Source organism: Xenopus tropicalis, chromosome 3 (assembly GCF_000004195.4).
Source record: "Xenopus tropicalis strain Nigerian chromosome 3, UCB_Xtro_10.0, whole genome shotgun sequence".
Lineage (NCBI taxonomy): Eukaryota > Metazoa > Chordata > Amphibia > Anura > Pipidae > Xenopus > Xenopus tropicalis.
In genome coordinates this window covers 125,969,066-125,987,220 of record NC_030679.2, presented here as the reverse complement: position 1 = coordinate 125,987,220, position 18,155 = coordinate 125,969,066, and the positions used below count along the sequence as shown (strand labels likewise).

General features: G+C 44.7%; 1 protein-coding gene across 1 annotated transcript in view; it reads left to right on the top strand.

Annotated features, from left to right (window-relative positions):
• Window positions 1-265: 265 nt before the first annotated feature.
• nt5dc4 (5'-nucleotidase domain containing 4) overlaps window positions 266-18,155 on the top strand; it is a 30,864-nt gene continuing 12,974 nt past the window's right edge. The window contains exons 1-10 of the mRNA XM_002932544.5: window positions 266-555; window positions 2,092-2,165; window positions 3,111-3,228; window positions 5,078-5,173; window positions 7,669-7,760; window positions 8,051-8,108; window positions 9,786-9,879; window positions 11,303-11,356; window positions 11,434-11,517; window positions 11,604-11,648. Of these exons, the coding sequence (XP_002932590.2) occupies window positions 281-555; window positions 2,092-2,165; window positions 3,111-3,228; window positions 5,078-5,173; window positions 7,669-7,760; window positions 8,051-8,108; window positions 9,786-9,879; window positions 11,303-11,356; window positions 11,434-11,517; window positions 11,604-11,648 (990 nt within the window). The 5' untranslated portion in view covers window positions 266-280. The remainder of the gene's footprint in view (window positions 556-2,091; window positions 2,166-3,110; window positions 3,229-5,077; window positions 5,174-7,668; window positions 7,761-8,050; window positions 8,109-9,785; window positions 9,880-11,302; window positions 11,357-11,433; window positions 11,518-11,603; window positions 11,649-18,155) is intronic.

Sequence of the window (18,155 nt, the reverse complement as noted above, 5' to 3'; positions counted from 1 at the left end):
GAGAATGTTGATAAGGAATCCTCTGTGTGTGTGTGTTTGTTTGTGTATATGTATAAGAATGTTTTTCTAAGGAATCCTGTTTATGTGGGTGTTTATGTGAGAGAATATTTATAAGGAATTGTGTTTGTGAGAGACAATGTTTATTAGAAATCCTATGTGTGTTTGTGTACATGTGAGATAATGTGTGTACGGGGCAGATACAAATCCCCTAACCCACTGACACTGGAAAAAGATTTAGCAAGAGGAGATAGTGAAGGGGGGTGATGTTTAGGAGGGAGGGATGGGGCAGCGGCTGTCCCTTTCTGATAACCTAATCAGCCGAATAAGAGAGACCTTTGGGCTTGTGAAGAGCAAACTGCAGGGATATGAGGCTCAGTGCAGGCTGAGAAGGGCACAGAGCACACAGCTGGCACTAGGAGGTGCAGTTGCCATGGGCAGTATCAGCAAGGAGCACAGTATTGGCACAGATGGTCGCCAGCTGCATGATCGCCGCTTAAGCCTCAAGAATACAACTTCCAATGACTTCAAAGCAGTGAAGAGGGATTATGACCATAGGTAAGATAACTAGATTAATAATGTTTGATTGATAGGGCAGGAATGAAGTAAATGGCCATTGGGACATAGAGTTTATACATACAGCTCCAGGAAGTTTTTACTGTATCTCCTACCTAGTAGGATCATTAGTCTGTTGGTCATTATGAATCTCAGAATCATTACCTCCATCCAGTTCATCGAACCATCTACCTATCACCTATTGACATTGTCATTGTCAAAGTTCCAATCTCAATCCAGCATTACTCCTAAACACAGTATGTGTGAAAAGTAAGTAGGGTGGTGTAGTATTGCCACAGATTAATGGGGTGGGGTGACAAATTTGGCAGGATTCACCAATGAGATCTTTGCTTCTCTTAAAGCGTCTCTGCCCAAATTTGCCACACAGGACATTTTAAAGAGTCTTTGACCCCAAGAGTCTTGGAGACAAAATATTCCGAATTGGCCCCCATACTGATTTTGAATGGAAATTGCCTACAAACATTTTCATGATTACAGGTGATTACCATTAAAAGTGTATGGGGCTGGTCATATAGAACATTTTGTCCCCTGTCCATTAAGCTATAACAGGGATCCCCAACCTTTTATACCCGTGAGCCACATTCAAATGGAAAAGGATTTGGAGAGCAACACAAGCATGAAAAAAGGTTCTGGGGGTGCAAATAAGAGCTATAATAGGCTATTTGGTAGGCCCTATGTGGACTGGCAGCCTATAGAAGGCTTTCTTTGGCAATTACACTGGGTTTTATGCAACCAAAACTTGCCTCCAAGCCAGGAATTCAAAAATAAACACCTGCTTTGAGGCCCCTGGGAGCAACATCCAAGGGGTTGGGGAGCAACGTGTTGCTCACGAACCACTGGTTGGGGATCACTGAGCTATAACATGCTCAAAATTGACCTGCATGCCAATACCCCAAGAAGGCAGACATTTTACATTGGGTTTATCCCCTTCCCTTAATATGATGCCCCAGGTAATAGGAACAGAGCTGGCTTATGGCCCTTGTAGCACATCCCTGATGCTCTCTCTCTATGTTGTCCCTTGGTCACTGCTGTACAATTAGGGTGCGCTGTTACTAACTGTCCATTGTGCCGCTCAGTCATGTTTAGCTCCTTTAAATAGTTACTTAGTAATTGAGGTTAAAAAACATTTCCATCAAGTGCAAATTTTTATCCAAGATGGAAAATACTCCCAGAAACCATTCCCCGTTTGCCTACCATCAGGCCAGCCCCTGGGTTGACTGAAATTCAGTAATGTTATTTTTACTTGGTTGCTAAAAAGCCATACACCTTTTTTTCAAACCTATTTAATGTATCAGTCAGTACTATCACTCATTGTTGTACCACAGCTCCCATTCCTTAGCTGAAAAGTATTGTTCCTCCAATGGTTGCTGTGGTTCAATTCACATCACCTTCACTATTTGCAACGTATTTGGGAGTTATAGTCTGACACTAGCAGAACCAAAGTCAACCATTGGAGCATATTTCCCAAAGAGCTGACACAATGATTAACCGTAAGTAACATCAGGTTTCTCCTTACAGGGTGTTTGTGAACCGTAGCCTGGCCTTGGAGAAAATCAAATGTTATGGCTTCGATATGGACTATACTCTGGCAAGTGAGTTCATACAAACTATGTCATTTCATCACTAGCACCAAACCGAAAGCGTTTTGTCTCTTTTACCAAAGGAGGGTATTGTTGTTAAAATCATGTAAAGTTCATTGTTCCATTATATGTGAAAGCACTCCCTCTGTCCCACCATGTTATGCTCAGTAGAAGTCAGAAAAGACCAGTGGCTGCACGGCAAGCTGTCAGTCTGATTGTTTCACGTAACTAATTGGTTTGTTTGAACTCAAATAGAAAGTGGAAAACTGCACAAGACTTTAAGGTTGAAGACACACAGGGCTACTAGTAGCAGCTACTTGTCACGGCTACAGAAATGCAGATCATTTACTGATAACTGTCTCTATGTGTGTTTTAGCAGAGTCAATTCTCAGTATTGTCTATGGCAGGTGAAGGGTTAACCCCGGGGTCCTAATAATCGGTATAACCCTAACAGCAGGGGATTTCTGGGGTTTAGTAGCCATGACAAGTAGCTCCGTGTGTCTTCACCAGGGTCAGTTTAATTAGATGAGTATTTTTTAGCTAAACCCCCCCATATATCATTTTATTATAGGACAGTCAATGGCCTTTTGACTGGCAAACAGTTGGCTATGATCAGTGTTGTACTGGCCACTAGGAATACTGTCAGTAGGCCCTGCTGCTCACCCAGTTATTTGGCTTTCTATGCCTATCCCATGGGCATGCTCCATTTCTGAAACAGAGAGATGAAAGTGATAAAAGAATAAATGAGAGTACATAAATACAAGGGACTAAGGGATTGAAGAGAGGACAGGGGGGCTGTGATTTTCTAGAGGACCCCTTGCACCCTAGTCTAAATGGTTATGCTGCTAAAAATGGCTCTCTCGCTTTTTTTTCTGTCTGCTTGCCTTCCTCCAGCTACTGACATATGTACATTTCTATTTCCTTTTCCCTCTGGGAAATTGTTCTTCTCACTTGCAGTGTATTCTTCCCCTGCCCATGAAGAACTGGGGTTTGAGCTATTGCTGGATCGACTTGTCAGCATTGGATACCCACACGAGATCCTGGAGTATAAATATGATCCCTCCTTCCCCACCAGGTTAGTGATCACAATGGTTGTTGGGTCCTTCCTTTCCTGGACCTGAAAAGTGGACCATGGATCCAATACACAGAAGTAACATTAACAGCAGATATAAAAACAGGATTAAACATGGAAAATGTATGAAAATGCTCATGTTTCTTAATTTACTGAATTAGTATTTTAGTTCGGTAACAGAGGGAACCTATAAGCTGCCAACTGTAAGAAACCTTGTCCCTAAAGAGGCAGCTAAAATCCAGTAAAAATGTATCACAACTTATTACAGTTCAGCTGTATGCACCTAACGATGTACATAATGCCATGGGCTCATGCATAAGCTATGGGCACCTACATGGCCCCATGTATACCCAGAGCACAGATGAGGTGCTGGGTTGAGTTTGGGAGAAGGTTTCCTTTATCTGATATACCTAGAAGTTCCAAACCTGTGCAAAAGGGTTTCTGTAAATGTATTCAACTCCTTATTACATAAACCATCCATGAAACTCCCCCTTGCACCCCTACCTCTCCAAAGTAGCTGACCCAAATATGATTTATATATATAATAGCTGGTACTGCCAATATCCAGTTCTGCCAAAAGAGTAGCCGTCACATACAGAAAGTCATTCTAATGGGTTAGTGGTGATGCAAGGTACTAAAATACAAGAACTTTGCACCTGTTGTTTGCTCTTTGCCCCTCTGTTTATAAATGACTCATCTGTTGCACTGGGTTTATTGTTATTTATTTGTGGATTTAACAGATAAATACACATCTTTGCTTTGTATAAATAAGGGTTATCCTGTTCAAATGATCTTATATAGAAAATACCTACATTGCTCTGTTTGCTGTAGGTACCATGTTATCATGTGCTGTGTAGACAGGTGTCTCATTGTACAGGTCTACTATTCTGTAACCAGGGAAAACACTGTTTCAAGGTGATTTTCATCACATTGTTCTGTCAGCGCTTTGTTTTCCCCTTAGGAAAAAATATAGTAGGTAAAGATGAAAAAAGTCAAAAGCCCATAAAGTTTAACCTTAAAAAAGGCTGTAGATGTACAATGGAAAGTTAATAAGAAAATCCCAAATGGGGCTTCAGTCATTGGAGCATCGAGGTGCAAAAAGAAATCCAAACATACTTATCCCTGAATTAATAACTTATATGAACAGGCCAAGGGAAAATTTACGATGTCATTGAATTATATTTTTGCGCATTAATATTGCATGTTTATAAATAGCCCCCCCCCCCTAACATTCTTTATGATTTTTAGAAGAAAAATGCACTGTTAAATGCCATTGGACAGTGTTCCATACAATTTGTGTTGCACAGCAGAGACTGTAATTGTGCTGTGTATACTTCATTCAGGATCACTTTGTCCTTCTGTCTATAGTATTGCTTTGGTCCCTGCACAGGATATCACCTTCCTCTGCTTCGTGTGAATAGGGTACAGTGCACCTCTGTTTCCTGCGGCATCAAATAATTCTGTACTGTGCTTGGGATACAATGCTAGTCTGTTTTGTGTGCCTAGGATACAGAATTGTATGTTCCATGTGCATAGGATACACTATTACTCTGAGTACGCAGGGTACAAGGATAATCTGTTCTCTGTCCAGAGGGTCAGGTACGGCCCCTTCATTGTGTGTAGGATACGGTTCCATGCTGGTCTAGGTGCCTAGGATACATTTATATTCTGTTCTTTGGATTTAATCACATGAAAAACATTTTTCAATGAAAATCCTACCTGCAGAGCAGACGTTGACCCAAGATGTATAAATACTTCCCATAGCAATTGGAATTATTTTGCTGTCCTGTATCTTGTCTTGTATCTGTCTTTGCAGATGATAAAGTGCTGTTTTGTACTGTGTCTCTGCCAGGGGTCTGGTGTTTGACAACCTCTTTGGGAACCTGCTAAAAGTTGACTCTAATGGGAATATTCTTGTCTGCACTCATGGCTTTCACTTCTTAAAAGGGTAAGTGGTGTGGGGGTTCATGCCTAATTGGTCAAATGGCTGTTCTTTTTTAAACTGGACTCAGCCTTAATGCTTAGAGATAACAGGGCCTGGCAACACAGTGGGATGACTATGGGATGCTGTCATTCAGTTAAATCTACAGTCTTTGCTCTTACATATCTGAGGGTTTGAAAATATCTAAATATATAAAACCAATGTCCAGTGGCCAGAATTCCTTCCAGTCAATTCTGTGTCATCTCCATTTTCCTTTCCCTGATGACTGAGATGGTGTAAATAGTTTGCTCCCTTATAATAATGTCTCATGTGTCTATTCTATGAAATTAACCCAGTGCCGCTACAATAACACAGGCCTTTAATTAAAGAAGCAATGTGATGCTCGCTAGCAGTGATATTAGATCTCGCTCTCCACTGGTGAGGTCAGGCAAGCTATAATTATCTTTATAACAAAGACCCACTCTTACCATGTACACAGTTATTGGTCTGATTATGATGCCCATTGCACTTCCACTGGCAGGAGCAGAGGCAATGGAGAAACTATGGGGAAATATTGGAACGGGTATTCTCATTGCTTAGACTTTTGGGACAAATATCTGGAGCTGTGATAAAGATGACTGACGGATGACTATGTACTGGATACTAAACCTCTCATATAACATAAAAACGCTCAAAAATCAATCCCTACCACTTTCAACGGGGCTAAATGCCAATCACCTGCAGCTATGGTGCTTTGAAGCAGATAACCACCTTAAACCTTCTAAAAACCATCCCCTATTGATTTTCTGGCTGCAACTGCAACAGGTACCAGTGTCAGTGCCTTTAGGTTACTGGAGTTTAATTTAACTCGAGGTGCCAATAGTCAATATTTTTGTTGGTAAAATGCCTTAAATCATCTAAATCATCTGCCCTATCACAAAGTGAAGGCAAGTGAGGAGTACTGAGGTAGATCATAGTTGGAGCACCTCAGGTAGACAGTAGCCATGCAGATATAGCCACACAAGGACTGTATGCAGCATAATGCAGTGCCAGGGCGAGTCCTGCCCAAGAACATATAGAATCCTTCTGACTTGACTAAGGTAACTTAAGCTGGCCATACATGGGCAGATCCGCTCGCTTGGCGATGTCGCCAAGCGAGCGGATCTTCACCCTATATCCCCACCTACGGGGAGGCATGTAGGCGAATTCGATCGTTTGGCCCTGGGGCCAAACGATCGAATTCTGCACGCGACAATGGGGCAGTCGGTTCGGGGACCGCATCAACGAGCCGATGCGGTCCCCGATCCGACTGGATTTTCTAACCTGGCCGATCGATTTCAGGCCAGATATCGGTCGGCCAGGCCCCTTGTTTCTGCCCCTACACGGGCCGATAAGCTGCCGAGTCGGTCCAAGGGACCGATATCGGCAGCTTCTATCGGCCCGTGTATGGGGGCCTTTAGTCAGGGTGGGTTGACTCTATAGGTCCCCATACACGGTAAGATCCGCTCGCTTGGTGAGATCACCAAACGAGCGGATCTTCCCCCGATATCCCCACCTACGGGTGGGCGATATCAGGGAGCTTGAAGTTAAAAAAAAAAATAATCCAATCGTTTGGCCCTGGGGCCAAACGACCGGATTATGTAGGCGGCAATGGGGCAGTCGGTTCGGGGACCGCATCAACGAGCCGATGCAGCCCCCGATCCGACTGAATCTTTTAACCTGGCCAATCGATATCGGCCAGCCCGCTTGTTTCTGCCCCTACACGGGCAGATAAGCTGCCGAGTCGGTCCAAGGGACCGATATCGGCAGCTTCTATCGGCCCGTGTATGGGGGCCTTAAAGAGATACTGACACCAGAAATGAAACCTTTTTTTACATCTGTCATAACATTGTCTTTGCATGCTATTTATAATTTTGCCATAAAAGTATTTGTCCAAGCTTTTACATTCCCTATCTGATCCCCCATGTTCCTTTATGAGGAGGCGGCCATATTTGTCCAGCAGGAATCCATTAGCATTAGAAGCTATAACTGACAGGCTGAGAAGGGACAGTCAGGTTGGCAAAACAGTCAGGTTTTGAGATTACAAAAGCGACCATATCAGCAAAAAATGATCAACACGACCTATAGGCAACTTTTTATGTAGATTCATATTTGAAAAAGTTGTTTTTTCGTGTCCGGATCACTTTAAGGCTTGTTTTGGAAGCAATTTTAGAGACCCCCATAAATGAAACTCCTCTGCAGAAAACAACCCTAATTCTTCTAACTGCCGCTTTAGTTCTATAATTTAAAATAACCCATATTTTGCGTGGGTCTGACTGGAAATATCTTTAGTGACAACATTACTTATCCTATAAATATATATTCATGTATATTTGCTAGAAATTCCATGTAAGGCTTTCACAGCAGCTTTCTGGCATTGTGCCCTATTGCTTACTCTTTTATCTACAAATATACCCTTTACGGTCTAACCTCTAGAGCAGTTGCAATTCTTCCTCATTACATCTCACTTGTTTCTTTCTTAGGCCAGAAATCTGGAAATTTTATCCTAATAAAATGATCCAAAGGGATGATACCAGGAGATTCCATGTTCTCAACACACTCTTTAACCTTTCCGGTAAGTATTGTCTGTTCACAACCATGATTGGCTTCATATTCTGAGTCGAGACCAGGGGTCCTAAAACTATAGGTTAGTGGATAGGGAGGGTCCAGCATGAACATCAGTTGCAGTTAGATTTGGAAAGTGAAGGCAATGTTTTTATGACCTTCTTATAAACTACTGGGGGCCTTGAAAAAATGTAATAAAAAGGCCACACTTGTTGTTGTACATCCCCCACAGGGGTATCAGTGTGTGCTGAGAGATACCGTTTACCAACAGCTGAGGGCCATTGTGTTTTCTATTTGCAGAAACATATCTTTATGCCTGCCTAGTGGATTTTTTCACCAACTGCTCGCGATACTTAACGTAAGTGCTCTCTAGAACAGAGGTAGGTCAGGAACTTGTACATTTTTCCCTATAATTACTGAAGGATGCTGTACAGTAAAAAAAAAATATTAGGATTTAGTTTAAAAAATACTGAAATAAGTAACTACTGTTTTGTAAGTGATGGAACATGGGGCATTGTGTGGTACTCCATCAGAAATCACGGGCCCCTCACAACAAAATTATCTTGGCCCCCTACCCCCAATGGCCCCGCCCCCAGTGACCCCTCCCATCAGTACAAAGGACACACAGACATTGGTAGCCAGAGCCCCCTAAAACATTGGTAGCCAGGGGTTACGTTTTGCATTGGTGTCTGGGAAGGGACCCCCTAAAATATTGCTAGCCAGCCCAGAGCTGGTCCTCCCCCGGTGTCCTCATACTATGGCTCACTCCCGGCTGCTTCCAGCTCCCCCCCAGCATCCTCCATCTCCCCCCAGCATCCTTCAGCTTCCCCCCAGCATCCTTCAGCTCCCCCCAGTGTCCTCCAGCTCCCCCCCCAGCATACACCTGCTTCCTGCGGCTCCCCCCCAGCATCCTCCTGTTTTCTGCGGCTCCCCCCCAGCGTCCTCCAGCCCCCCTCCATCCTCTGGCTGTGTCCTCTTGCTATGTCCCCAGCTCCCCGCTGCATCCACATTTTTATAAAGTTGCGCCCCGTGCATACTGCCGTCACACATGCACGCAACCAATCAATTTACCCGCTGACCACCAATGACAGGGCCCATAATTCTTTAAAGGGGGCTTGTGCTAAAAAACGGTATCATGGCTGGGCCCCCTTTAAAGCAAGAATCATCCAGGCCCAGAACAATTATCCCCCCTGTGCACCCGTGATGGCGGCCCTGGTGGTACCACTTATTATTGTTTCAGAGAGGGGTTATAGTACAGTAGGGGGAGTAAGAGAAGTGGCATATAAGGCAGTAGGGGGAATTATTGGGAATGGATATATGGATCAGTCGGGGGAATGTATAGAGCAGTAGGGGAGTTATAGGGAGACAATATATAGATCAATAAGGGGAGTATAAGGAGCAGTAGGGGTGTATATGGAGCAGTAGGCAGAGTTATAGGGAGGAAATATATAAATCAGTATTAGAATTATATGTATCAGTAGATACAGTATATAGCAGTAGCAGTAGGGGAAGTTATAGGGAGGGGATATTTGTATCAGTAGGGGGAGTATATAGCAATAGGGGGATATATAGAGCAGTAGGGGGAGTTATGGGGAGGCAATATATGGATCAATAGGGGAAGTATAAGGAGGGGGAGCCTGGGGAGCAATAGGCAGAGTTATAGGAAGGAATATGAATATGAATCACTGTGAGAATTATATGGATCAGTAGGGGGAATATATAGAGCAGTATGGGAAGTTATAGGGAGGGAATATTTGTATCAGTAGGGAGAGTATATAGAGCAATAGGGGGATATATATAGAGCAGTAGGGGGAGTAATGGGGGGATATGTGGCTCAATAAGGGGATTATATGGAGCAGTAGGTGGATTATGAGTGAGAGGTATATGACGTAGAAAGGGGAATAATGGAGACAGGGTACATGGAACAGTAGGAGGCATATCTATCTGCTTTATCCTGACAAAGACCTTTTGGGAAGGGTCATTAAAATATTTTCAGTTCAGTGTTACCAACCCGCTGTCTCCCTTTGCTTTGCAGCTGTGACACTGGCTACCGACATGGCAACTTATTTATGTCCTTTAGGAGCATTCACCAAGATGTGAGGGACGCAATGGACTTCATGCATGACTCGGTAATGGCCCAAGGAGTGGGGGGGGGGCTCACATTATCTTACTCTTATGTCTGCTAAACATACGTAAGAAAAGCAGAATATGGAACAGATAAGCTCAGACACTTATAAAGATAAAGAGTGGCAAAGAGCCACGTTCCTGCATGGGGCTAGCGTGACAGTGCGTGTTGGGCTTGGAAGCTGCTGTGTTATAGTTGCACAGAGTCACTCACTGGGGCAGGGCAGATAAGCTGCACTTGTTGCTCTCAAGCTTTCCCTTCATTATCTGAGGAAAGCACCAATCCTAGCTTATCATATTCATTTCTTTATAGGAACAACAATTATCTGCTTTAGAGTGGGATAAGCATGTATTTCACCCTTCCACTGTGATTGGACTAGCAATAACAGCCATATGTGTGGTTAAAGGGGGAGTCCACCTTTTCAATTCACTTTTATTATGTTAAAGATGGACTCATCCTACACAACTTTTTTATTGGTCCTCATATTTTCCCCTGTTGTTTTTGAATGAGTAGCGTTACCATTCTTCCTTTTTCCAAGCTGCAACTAAAAAAGCTATGAGGTTTTTTTGGGGGTCAACTATTTGGGATAATATCTACAGCCCCGAAGCTATTTTTAAAGATTTCCAGAGAGACCTGTTATTAGTCTTTCCAATCAGGTGCATCCAAAATACAGATGTTCTTGTAGTGCTGAGTTGCACCCTCTGCATCCCTAGACTTGCCTGCTGTGGTGGAACTGCCTTGGGGGCAGAGGGGTGCGATTGCACAAGGGCTCCCCATGGGGCTAACAGGGGATACTGCAGCGGGGATGGAGGGTATGAGGTTGGGGGCGCTACAGTGGTACCAATGGTCAACTTTTACTAATTATTAATGCGCCAGGGCTGCTCCTGCTACGAGTCAAGGCAAGAACCTTGTCTCCAATGCAGGAACTTAAAAAAAGCACCGGCTTTGGAAGCAACATCAGCAAGGGGTTAGTAAGTGCTCACAAACTACTGGCTGGGCATCATTGCTATAAAGCAGTGATCCCCAACCAGTGGCTCGTGAGCAACATGTTGCTCCCCAACCCCTTGGATGTTGCTCCCAGTGGCCTCAAAGCAGGGGCTTATTTTTGAATTCCTGAATTTTTAGTTGCATAAAAACCATGTGAACTGCCAAACAGAGCCTCCTGTAGGCTGCCAGTCTATATAGGGGCTGCCAAATCGCCAATCAGAGCCCCTGTTTGTAACCCCGGGAACATTTTTCATGCTTGTGTTGCTCCCCAACTCTTATTGCGTTTGAATGTGGCTCACAGGTAAAAAAAAGAAGGTTGGGGATCCCTGCTATAAAGGACCTCAAAACAGTGTTTTTTATAGTATTAATTAATTCCTGTAGTTGAAATGTTACATTCGTTACGACCGCCTTATTTACACATTTTATTTTTGCATTCTTAGGGCTGCTTAAAGGAGAAAACTCTAAAAGATTTGGAGAAATATGTAATAAAAGATGTAAGTTCTTGTCTATCAGCTGAACGTTCTGTTTACCTGACTACGGTTCTAGATATAATAATCTGCTTTTCTTCCAGCCACGCACACCAGTTTTGCTCACCCGAATGAGGGAAGTGGGAAAAGTCTTTCTGGCCACAAACAGTGATTATAACTACACAGATGTGAGTATGTACTCACCTCCAATACTGACAGCATTCACTCATATCTCTGGCCGGCGTATGAATGATTTTTGGTCTCCTTCTGATAGGCTATTATGACTTACCTGTTTGATGATGGCCAGGATCCAGACAAAGTAAGTGTGCATACAAATACCTACCTACCCATCTGTCTTTTGTATTGGATTTAATAAAGCAGAATATAGAACACAACAGTTATATAATTAAGTAAGAAAATGAATAGAGAGTAGTGAAGGGAAGAGGGAAAATGAGAAAGTGAAAAGCATATAAGCATAATAATGAGACTATAAAGGTGAGATGTGGATGTGGATAATGTGGAGCAGTGGAGAGTCACATTATGTCATATATTGTCTGAATCTAGTGCAAGGTGTGTTACTAGGGTATGAAAGGAGGAGGCCTATTAAAGGCTACTGACCATTTGGCAGCTCATAAAATTTGTCTTACCTGCTTCCTAGAGTACTTTCCAAGTCACTTGATAGAGAGGTGAAGCAATGGTTCTTGGGGGTTTTGGGGAGCAGTTTGAAGGGTGTTCTGCCAAAAGATTATTACGTTCTCCCCAGAAGGGCTACACCCTCTAAAATTAAGGGCAAAAAGGTTTAGTTTTCCTTGAAGGAGGCATGTACAAATAGATTTATAGGAAAGACTTTAAATGGCTAAATTAGCAGAAAAGCTGTGGCTTGTATCCTATCTTATTGACTTATTTTGCCCAGATCCTGCTCCCACATCTTTTAGAGCCAAGGAAAAAAGATCTTTGGGGGTGCCAAATAAGGGATGTTATTAGTTATTTGATAGCCCCATGGGGACTGCTGGCCTACAGGAGGCTCTACTTGGCGTAAAACTGTGTCTCTGTGCTTCCTAAACTTGTCTCTAAGCCAGAGATTTAAAATCGGGCACCTACATTGAGGCCACTGGGAGCAACATCACAGGGGGGTGGTGAGTAACATATTGCTCACGAGCCACTGGTGGATCACTGCCCTATCTGGTGGTTGCTAGGCCCTCTTACATGCTTGTGTTGCTACCAACACTTTTTACATCTAAGTGTGGCTCATGAGTAAGAAAGGTTGGGGACCCCTGAGATAGGGTATACATTTCCTGCCTTCGTTTGGTGAATAATCATATCAAAGTTAACAATAAGCCTAAAGACCAATTAACTTAGGACACTATTTTCTATATCATGCGCACTAATAATATCATTCAGTGATCTAGTGATCAGTTATGACTCCCTGTACTTTTCTGTTACACACACTTGCTGACAGTGAAATAAAATGCCATAGTATTATACTCCCAGTGACCCACAGTGGCAGCAGGGCTTTTGTTGTTACAGCATGGGTACAATAATAGCTCAGGGATAAAATAAATGCACAGGGATATTACAACAAAAACAACAGGTGGATGTGACTTCAGAACCTACTAATGTTCAGTAATGGCCTTTTCTCACCTTTTTTTAGAAAGGCAGGAAATCCCCCCTAGAAGCAGTGGATTAAAGTGCTCTGGGCTTGTAAAGACAAATTATGAGATGTGTTAGTACAAAAATAGCTGAATGGGTGCGGAATGTGAAGAACCTACTCTAAACAGTTCCAAAATGCCATTAACCTACTGAAACACAGGGGCACTGGCTACTAGGGACATAGTGCTTGATATGGCTCACAGTGTCCAAGTGACTCCTCATTCAAACAATGGAGATTCTATAGGACTTTAAAGTATGCATTTCAGTGAAGCTTAGATGGGAATAGATTCCCACAATCACAATATGGTGATATAATAACTATGTATAAATATATAATGGGGTCATATAATAATCTCTCTAATGTTTTATTTACCAGTAAGTTCTTCTAGCAGACACAAGGGCACCCACTCCAATAAGAAACAAAAAAATTCAGAAAGGTATTTTCACAGTGAATGCTGTGAAGTTGTTGATTTCCCTCCCTGACTCATTTGATACATTATATAGCTTTAAGAAGGGTTGGATGGCTTTTTAGCAAGTGAGGGAATACAGGAGTATGGGAGATAGCTCTCAGTACAAGTGAGGGAATACAGGGGTAGGGGAGATAGCTCTCAGTACAAGTGAGGGAATACAGGGGTAGGGGGGATAGCTCTCAGTACAAGTGAGGGAATACAGGGGTAGGGGAGATAGCTCTCAGTACAAGTGAGGGAATACAGGGTTATGGGAGATAGCTCTCAGTACAAGTGAGGGAATACAGAGGTATGGGAGATAGCTCTCAGTACAAGTGAGGGAATACAGGGGTATGGGAGATAGCTCTCAGTACAAGTGAGGGAATACAGGGGTAGGGGAGATAGCTCTCAGTACAAGTGAGGGAATACAGGGGTATGGGAGATAGCTCTTAGTACAAGTGAGGGAATACAGGGGTATGGGAGATAGCTCTCAGTACAAGTGAGGGAATACAGGGGTATGGGAGATAGCTCTCAGTACAAGTGAGGGAATACAGGGGTATGGGAGATAGCTCTCAGTACAAGTGAGGGAATACAGGGGTAGGGGAGATAGCTCTCAGTACAAGTGAGGGAATACAGGAGTATGGGAGATAGCTCTCAGTACAAGTGAGGGAATACAGGGTTATGGGAGATAGCTCTCAGTACAAGTGAGGGAATACAGGGGTAGGGGAGATAGCTCTCAGTACAAGTGAGGGAATACAGGGGTATGGGAGATAGCTCTTAGTACAAGTGAGGGAATACAGGGGTATGGGAGATAGCTCTCAGTACAAGTGAGGGAATACAGGGGTAGGGGAGATAGCTCTCAGTACAAGTGAGGGAATACAGGGGTAGGGGAGATAGCTCTCAGTACAAGTGAGGGAATACAGGGGTAGGGGAGATAGCTCTCAGTACAAGTGAGGGAATACAGGGGTATGGGAGATAGCTCTCAGTACAAGTGAGGGAATACAGGGTTATGGGAGATAGCTCTCAGTACAAGTGAGGGAATACAGGGGTAGGGGAGATAGCTCTCAGTACAAGTGAGGGAATACAGGGGTAGGGGAGATAGCTCTCAGTACAAGTGAGGGAATACAGGGGTAGGGGAGATAGCTCTCAGTACAAGTGAGGGAATACAGGGGTATGGGAGATAGCTCTCAGTACAAGTGAGGGAATACAGGGTTATGGGAGATAGCTCTCAGTACAAGTGAGGGAATACAGGGGTAGGGGAGATAGCTCTCAGTACAAGTGAGGGAATACAGGGGTAGGGGAGATAGCTCTCAGTACAAGTGAGGGAATACAGGGGTAGGGGAGATAGCTCTCAGTACAAGTGAGGGAATACAGGGGTAGGGGAGATAGCTCTCAGTACAAGTGAGGGAATACAGGGGTAGGGGAGATAGCTCTCAGTACAAGTGAGGGAATACAGGGGTATGGGAGATAGCTCTCAGTACAAGTGAGGGAATACAGGGGTATGGGAGATAGCTCTCAGTACAAGTGAGGGAATACAGGGGTAGGGGAGATAGCTCTCAGTACAAGTGAGGGAATACAGGGGTAGGGGAGATAGCTCTCAGTACAAGTGAGGGAATACAGGGGTAGGGGAGATAGCTCTCAGTACAAGTGAGGGAATACAGGGGTATGGGAGATAGCTCTCAGTACAAGTGAGGGAATACAGGGGTAGGGGAGATAGCTCTCAGTACAAGTGAGGGAATACAGGGGTATGGGAGATAGCTCTCAGTACAAGTGAGGGAATACAGGGGTATGGGAGATAGCTCTCAGTACAAGTGAGGGAATACAGGGGTAGGGGAGATAGCTCTCAGTACAAGTGAGGGAATACAGGGGTAGGGGAGATAGCTCTCAGTACAAGTGAGGGAATACAGGGGTAGGGGAGATAGCTCTCAGTACAAGTGAGGGAATACAGGGGTATGGGAGATAGCTCTCAGTACAAGTGAGGGAATACAGGGGTAGGGGAGATAGCTCTCAGTACAAGTGAGGGAATACAGGGGTAGGGGAGATAGCTCTCAGTACAAGTGAGGGAATACAGGGGTAGGGAGATAGCTCTCAGTACAAGTGAGGGAATACAGGGGTATGGGAGATAGCTCTCAGTACAAGTGAGGGAATACAGGGGTAGGGGAGATAGCTCTCAGTACAAGTGAGGGAATACAGGGGTAGGGAGATAGCTCTCAGTACAAGTGAGGGAATACAGGGGTATGGGAGATAGCTCTCAGTACAAGTGAGGGAATACAGGGTTATGGGAGATAGCTCTCAGTACAAGTGAGGGAATACAGGGGTAGGGGGGATAGCTCTCAGTACAAGTGAGGGAATACAGGGTTATGGGAGATAGCTCTCAGTACAAGTGAGGGAATACAGGGGTATGGGAGATAGCTCTCAGTACAAGTGAGGGAATACAGGGGTAGGGGAGATAGCTCTCAGTACAAGTGAGGGAATACAGGGGTAGGGGAGATAGCTCTCAGTACAAGTGAGGGAATACAGGGGTAGGGGGGATAGCTCTCAGTACAAGTGAGGGAATACAGGGGTAGGGGAGATAGCTCTCAGTACAAGTGAGGGAATACAGGGGTAGGGGGGATAGCTCTCAGTACAAGTGAGGGAATACAGGGGTAGGGGAGATAGCTCTCAGTACAAGTGAGGGAATACAGGGGTAGGGGAGATAGCTCTCAGTACAAGTGAGGGAATACAGGGTTATGGGAGATAGCTCTCAGTACAAGTGAGGGAATACAGGGGTTATGGGAGATAGCTCTCAGTACAAGTGAGGGAATACAGGGGTTATGGGAGATAGCTCTCAGTACAAGTGAGGGAATACAGGGGTATGGGAGATAGCTCTCAGTACAAGTGAGGGAATACAGGGGTAGGGGAGATAGCTCTCAGTACAAGTGAGGGAATACAGGGTTATGGGGGATAGCTCTCAGTACAAGTGAGGGAATACAGGGGTATGGGAGATAGCTCTCAGTACAAGTGAGGGAATACAGGGGTAGGGGAGATAGCTCTCAGTACAAGTGAGGGAATACAGGGGTAGGGGAGATAGCTCTCAGTACAAGTGAGGGAATACAGGGGTAGGGGGGATAGCTCTCAGTACAAGTGAGGGAATACAGGGGTAGGGGAGATAGCTCTCAGTACAAGTGAGGGAATACAGGGTTATGGGAGATAGCTCTCAGTACAAGTGAGGGAATACAGAGGTATGGGAGATAGCTCTCAGTACAAGTGAGGGAATACAGGGGTATGGGAGATAGCTCTTAGTACAAGTGAGGGAATACAGGGGTATGGGAGATAGCTCTCAGTACAAGTGAGGGAATACAGGGGTATGGGAGATAGCTCTCAGTACAAGTGAGGGAATACAGGGGTATGGGAGATAGCTCTCAGTACAAGTGAGGGAATACAGGGGTAGGGGAGATAGCTCTCAGTACAAGTGAGGGAATACAGGAGTATGGGAGATAGCTCTCAGTACAAGTGAGGGAATACAGGGTTATGGGAGATAGCTCTCAGTACAAGTGAGGGAATACAGGGGTAGGGGAGATAGCTCTCAGTACAAGTGAGGGAATACAGGGGTATGGGAGATAGCTCTTAGTACAAGTGAGGGAATACAGGGGTATGGGAGATAGCTCTCAGTACAAGTGAGGGAATACAGGGGTAGGGGAGATAGCTCTCAGTACAAGTGAGGGAATACAGGGGTAGGGGAGATAGCTCTCAGTACAAGTGAGGGAATACAGGGGTAGGGGAGATAGCTCTCAGTACAAGTGAGGGAATACAGGGGTATGGGAGATAGCTCTCAGTACAAGTGAGGGAATACAGGGGTATGGGAGATAGCTCTCAGTACAAGTGAGGGAATACAGGGGTAGGGGAGATAGCTCTCAGTACAAGTGAGGGAATACAGGGGTAGGGGAGATAGCTCTCAGTACAAGTGAGGGAATACAGGGGTAGGGGAGATAGCTCTCAGTACAAGTGAGGGAATACAGGGGTATGGGAGATAGCTCTCAGTACAAGTGAGGGAATACAGGGGTAGGGGAGATAGCTCTCAGTACAAGTGAGGGAATACAGGGGTATGGGAGATAGCTCTCAGTACAAGTGAGGGAATACAGGGGTATGGGAGATAGCTCTCAGTACAAGTGAGGGAATACAGGGGTAGGGGAGATAGCTCTCAGTACAAGTGAGGGAATACAGGGGTAGGGGAGATAGCTCTCAGTACAAGTGAGGGAATACAGGGGTAGGGGAGATAGCTCTCAGTACAAGTGAGGGAATACAGGGGTATGGGAGATAGCTCTTAGTACAAGTGAGGGAATACAGGGGTATGGGAGATAGCTCTCAGTACAAGTGAGGGAATACAGGGGTAGGGGAGATAGCTCTCAGTACAAGTGAGGGAATACAGGGGTAGGGGAGATAGCTCTCAGTACAAGTGAGGGAATACAGGGGTAGGGGAGATAGCTCTCAGTACAAGTGAGGGAATACAGGGGTAGGGGAGATAGCTCTCAGTACAAGTGAGGGAATACAGGGGTAGGGGAGATAGCTCTCAGTACAAGTGAGGGAATACAGGGGTAGGGGAGATAGCTCTCAGTACAAGTGAGGGAATACAGGGGTAGGGGAGATAGCTCTCAGTACAAGTGAGGGAATACAGGGGTAGGGGGATAGCTCTCAGTACAAGTGAGGGAATACAGGGGTATGGGAGATAGCTCTCAGTACAAGTGAGGGAA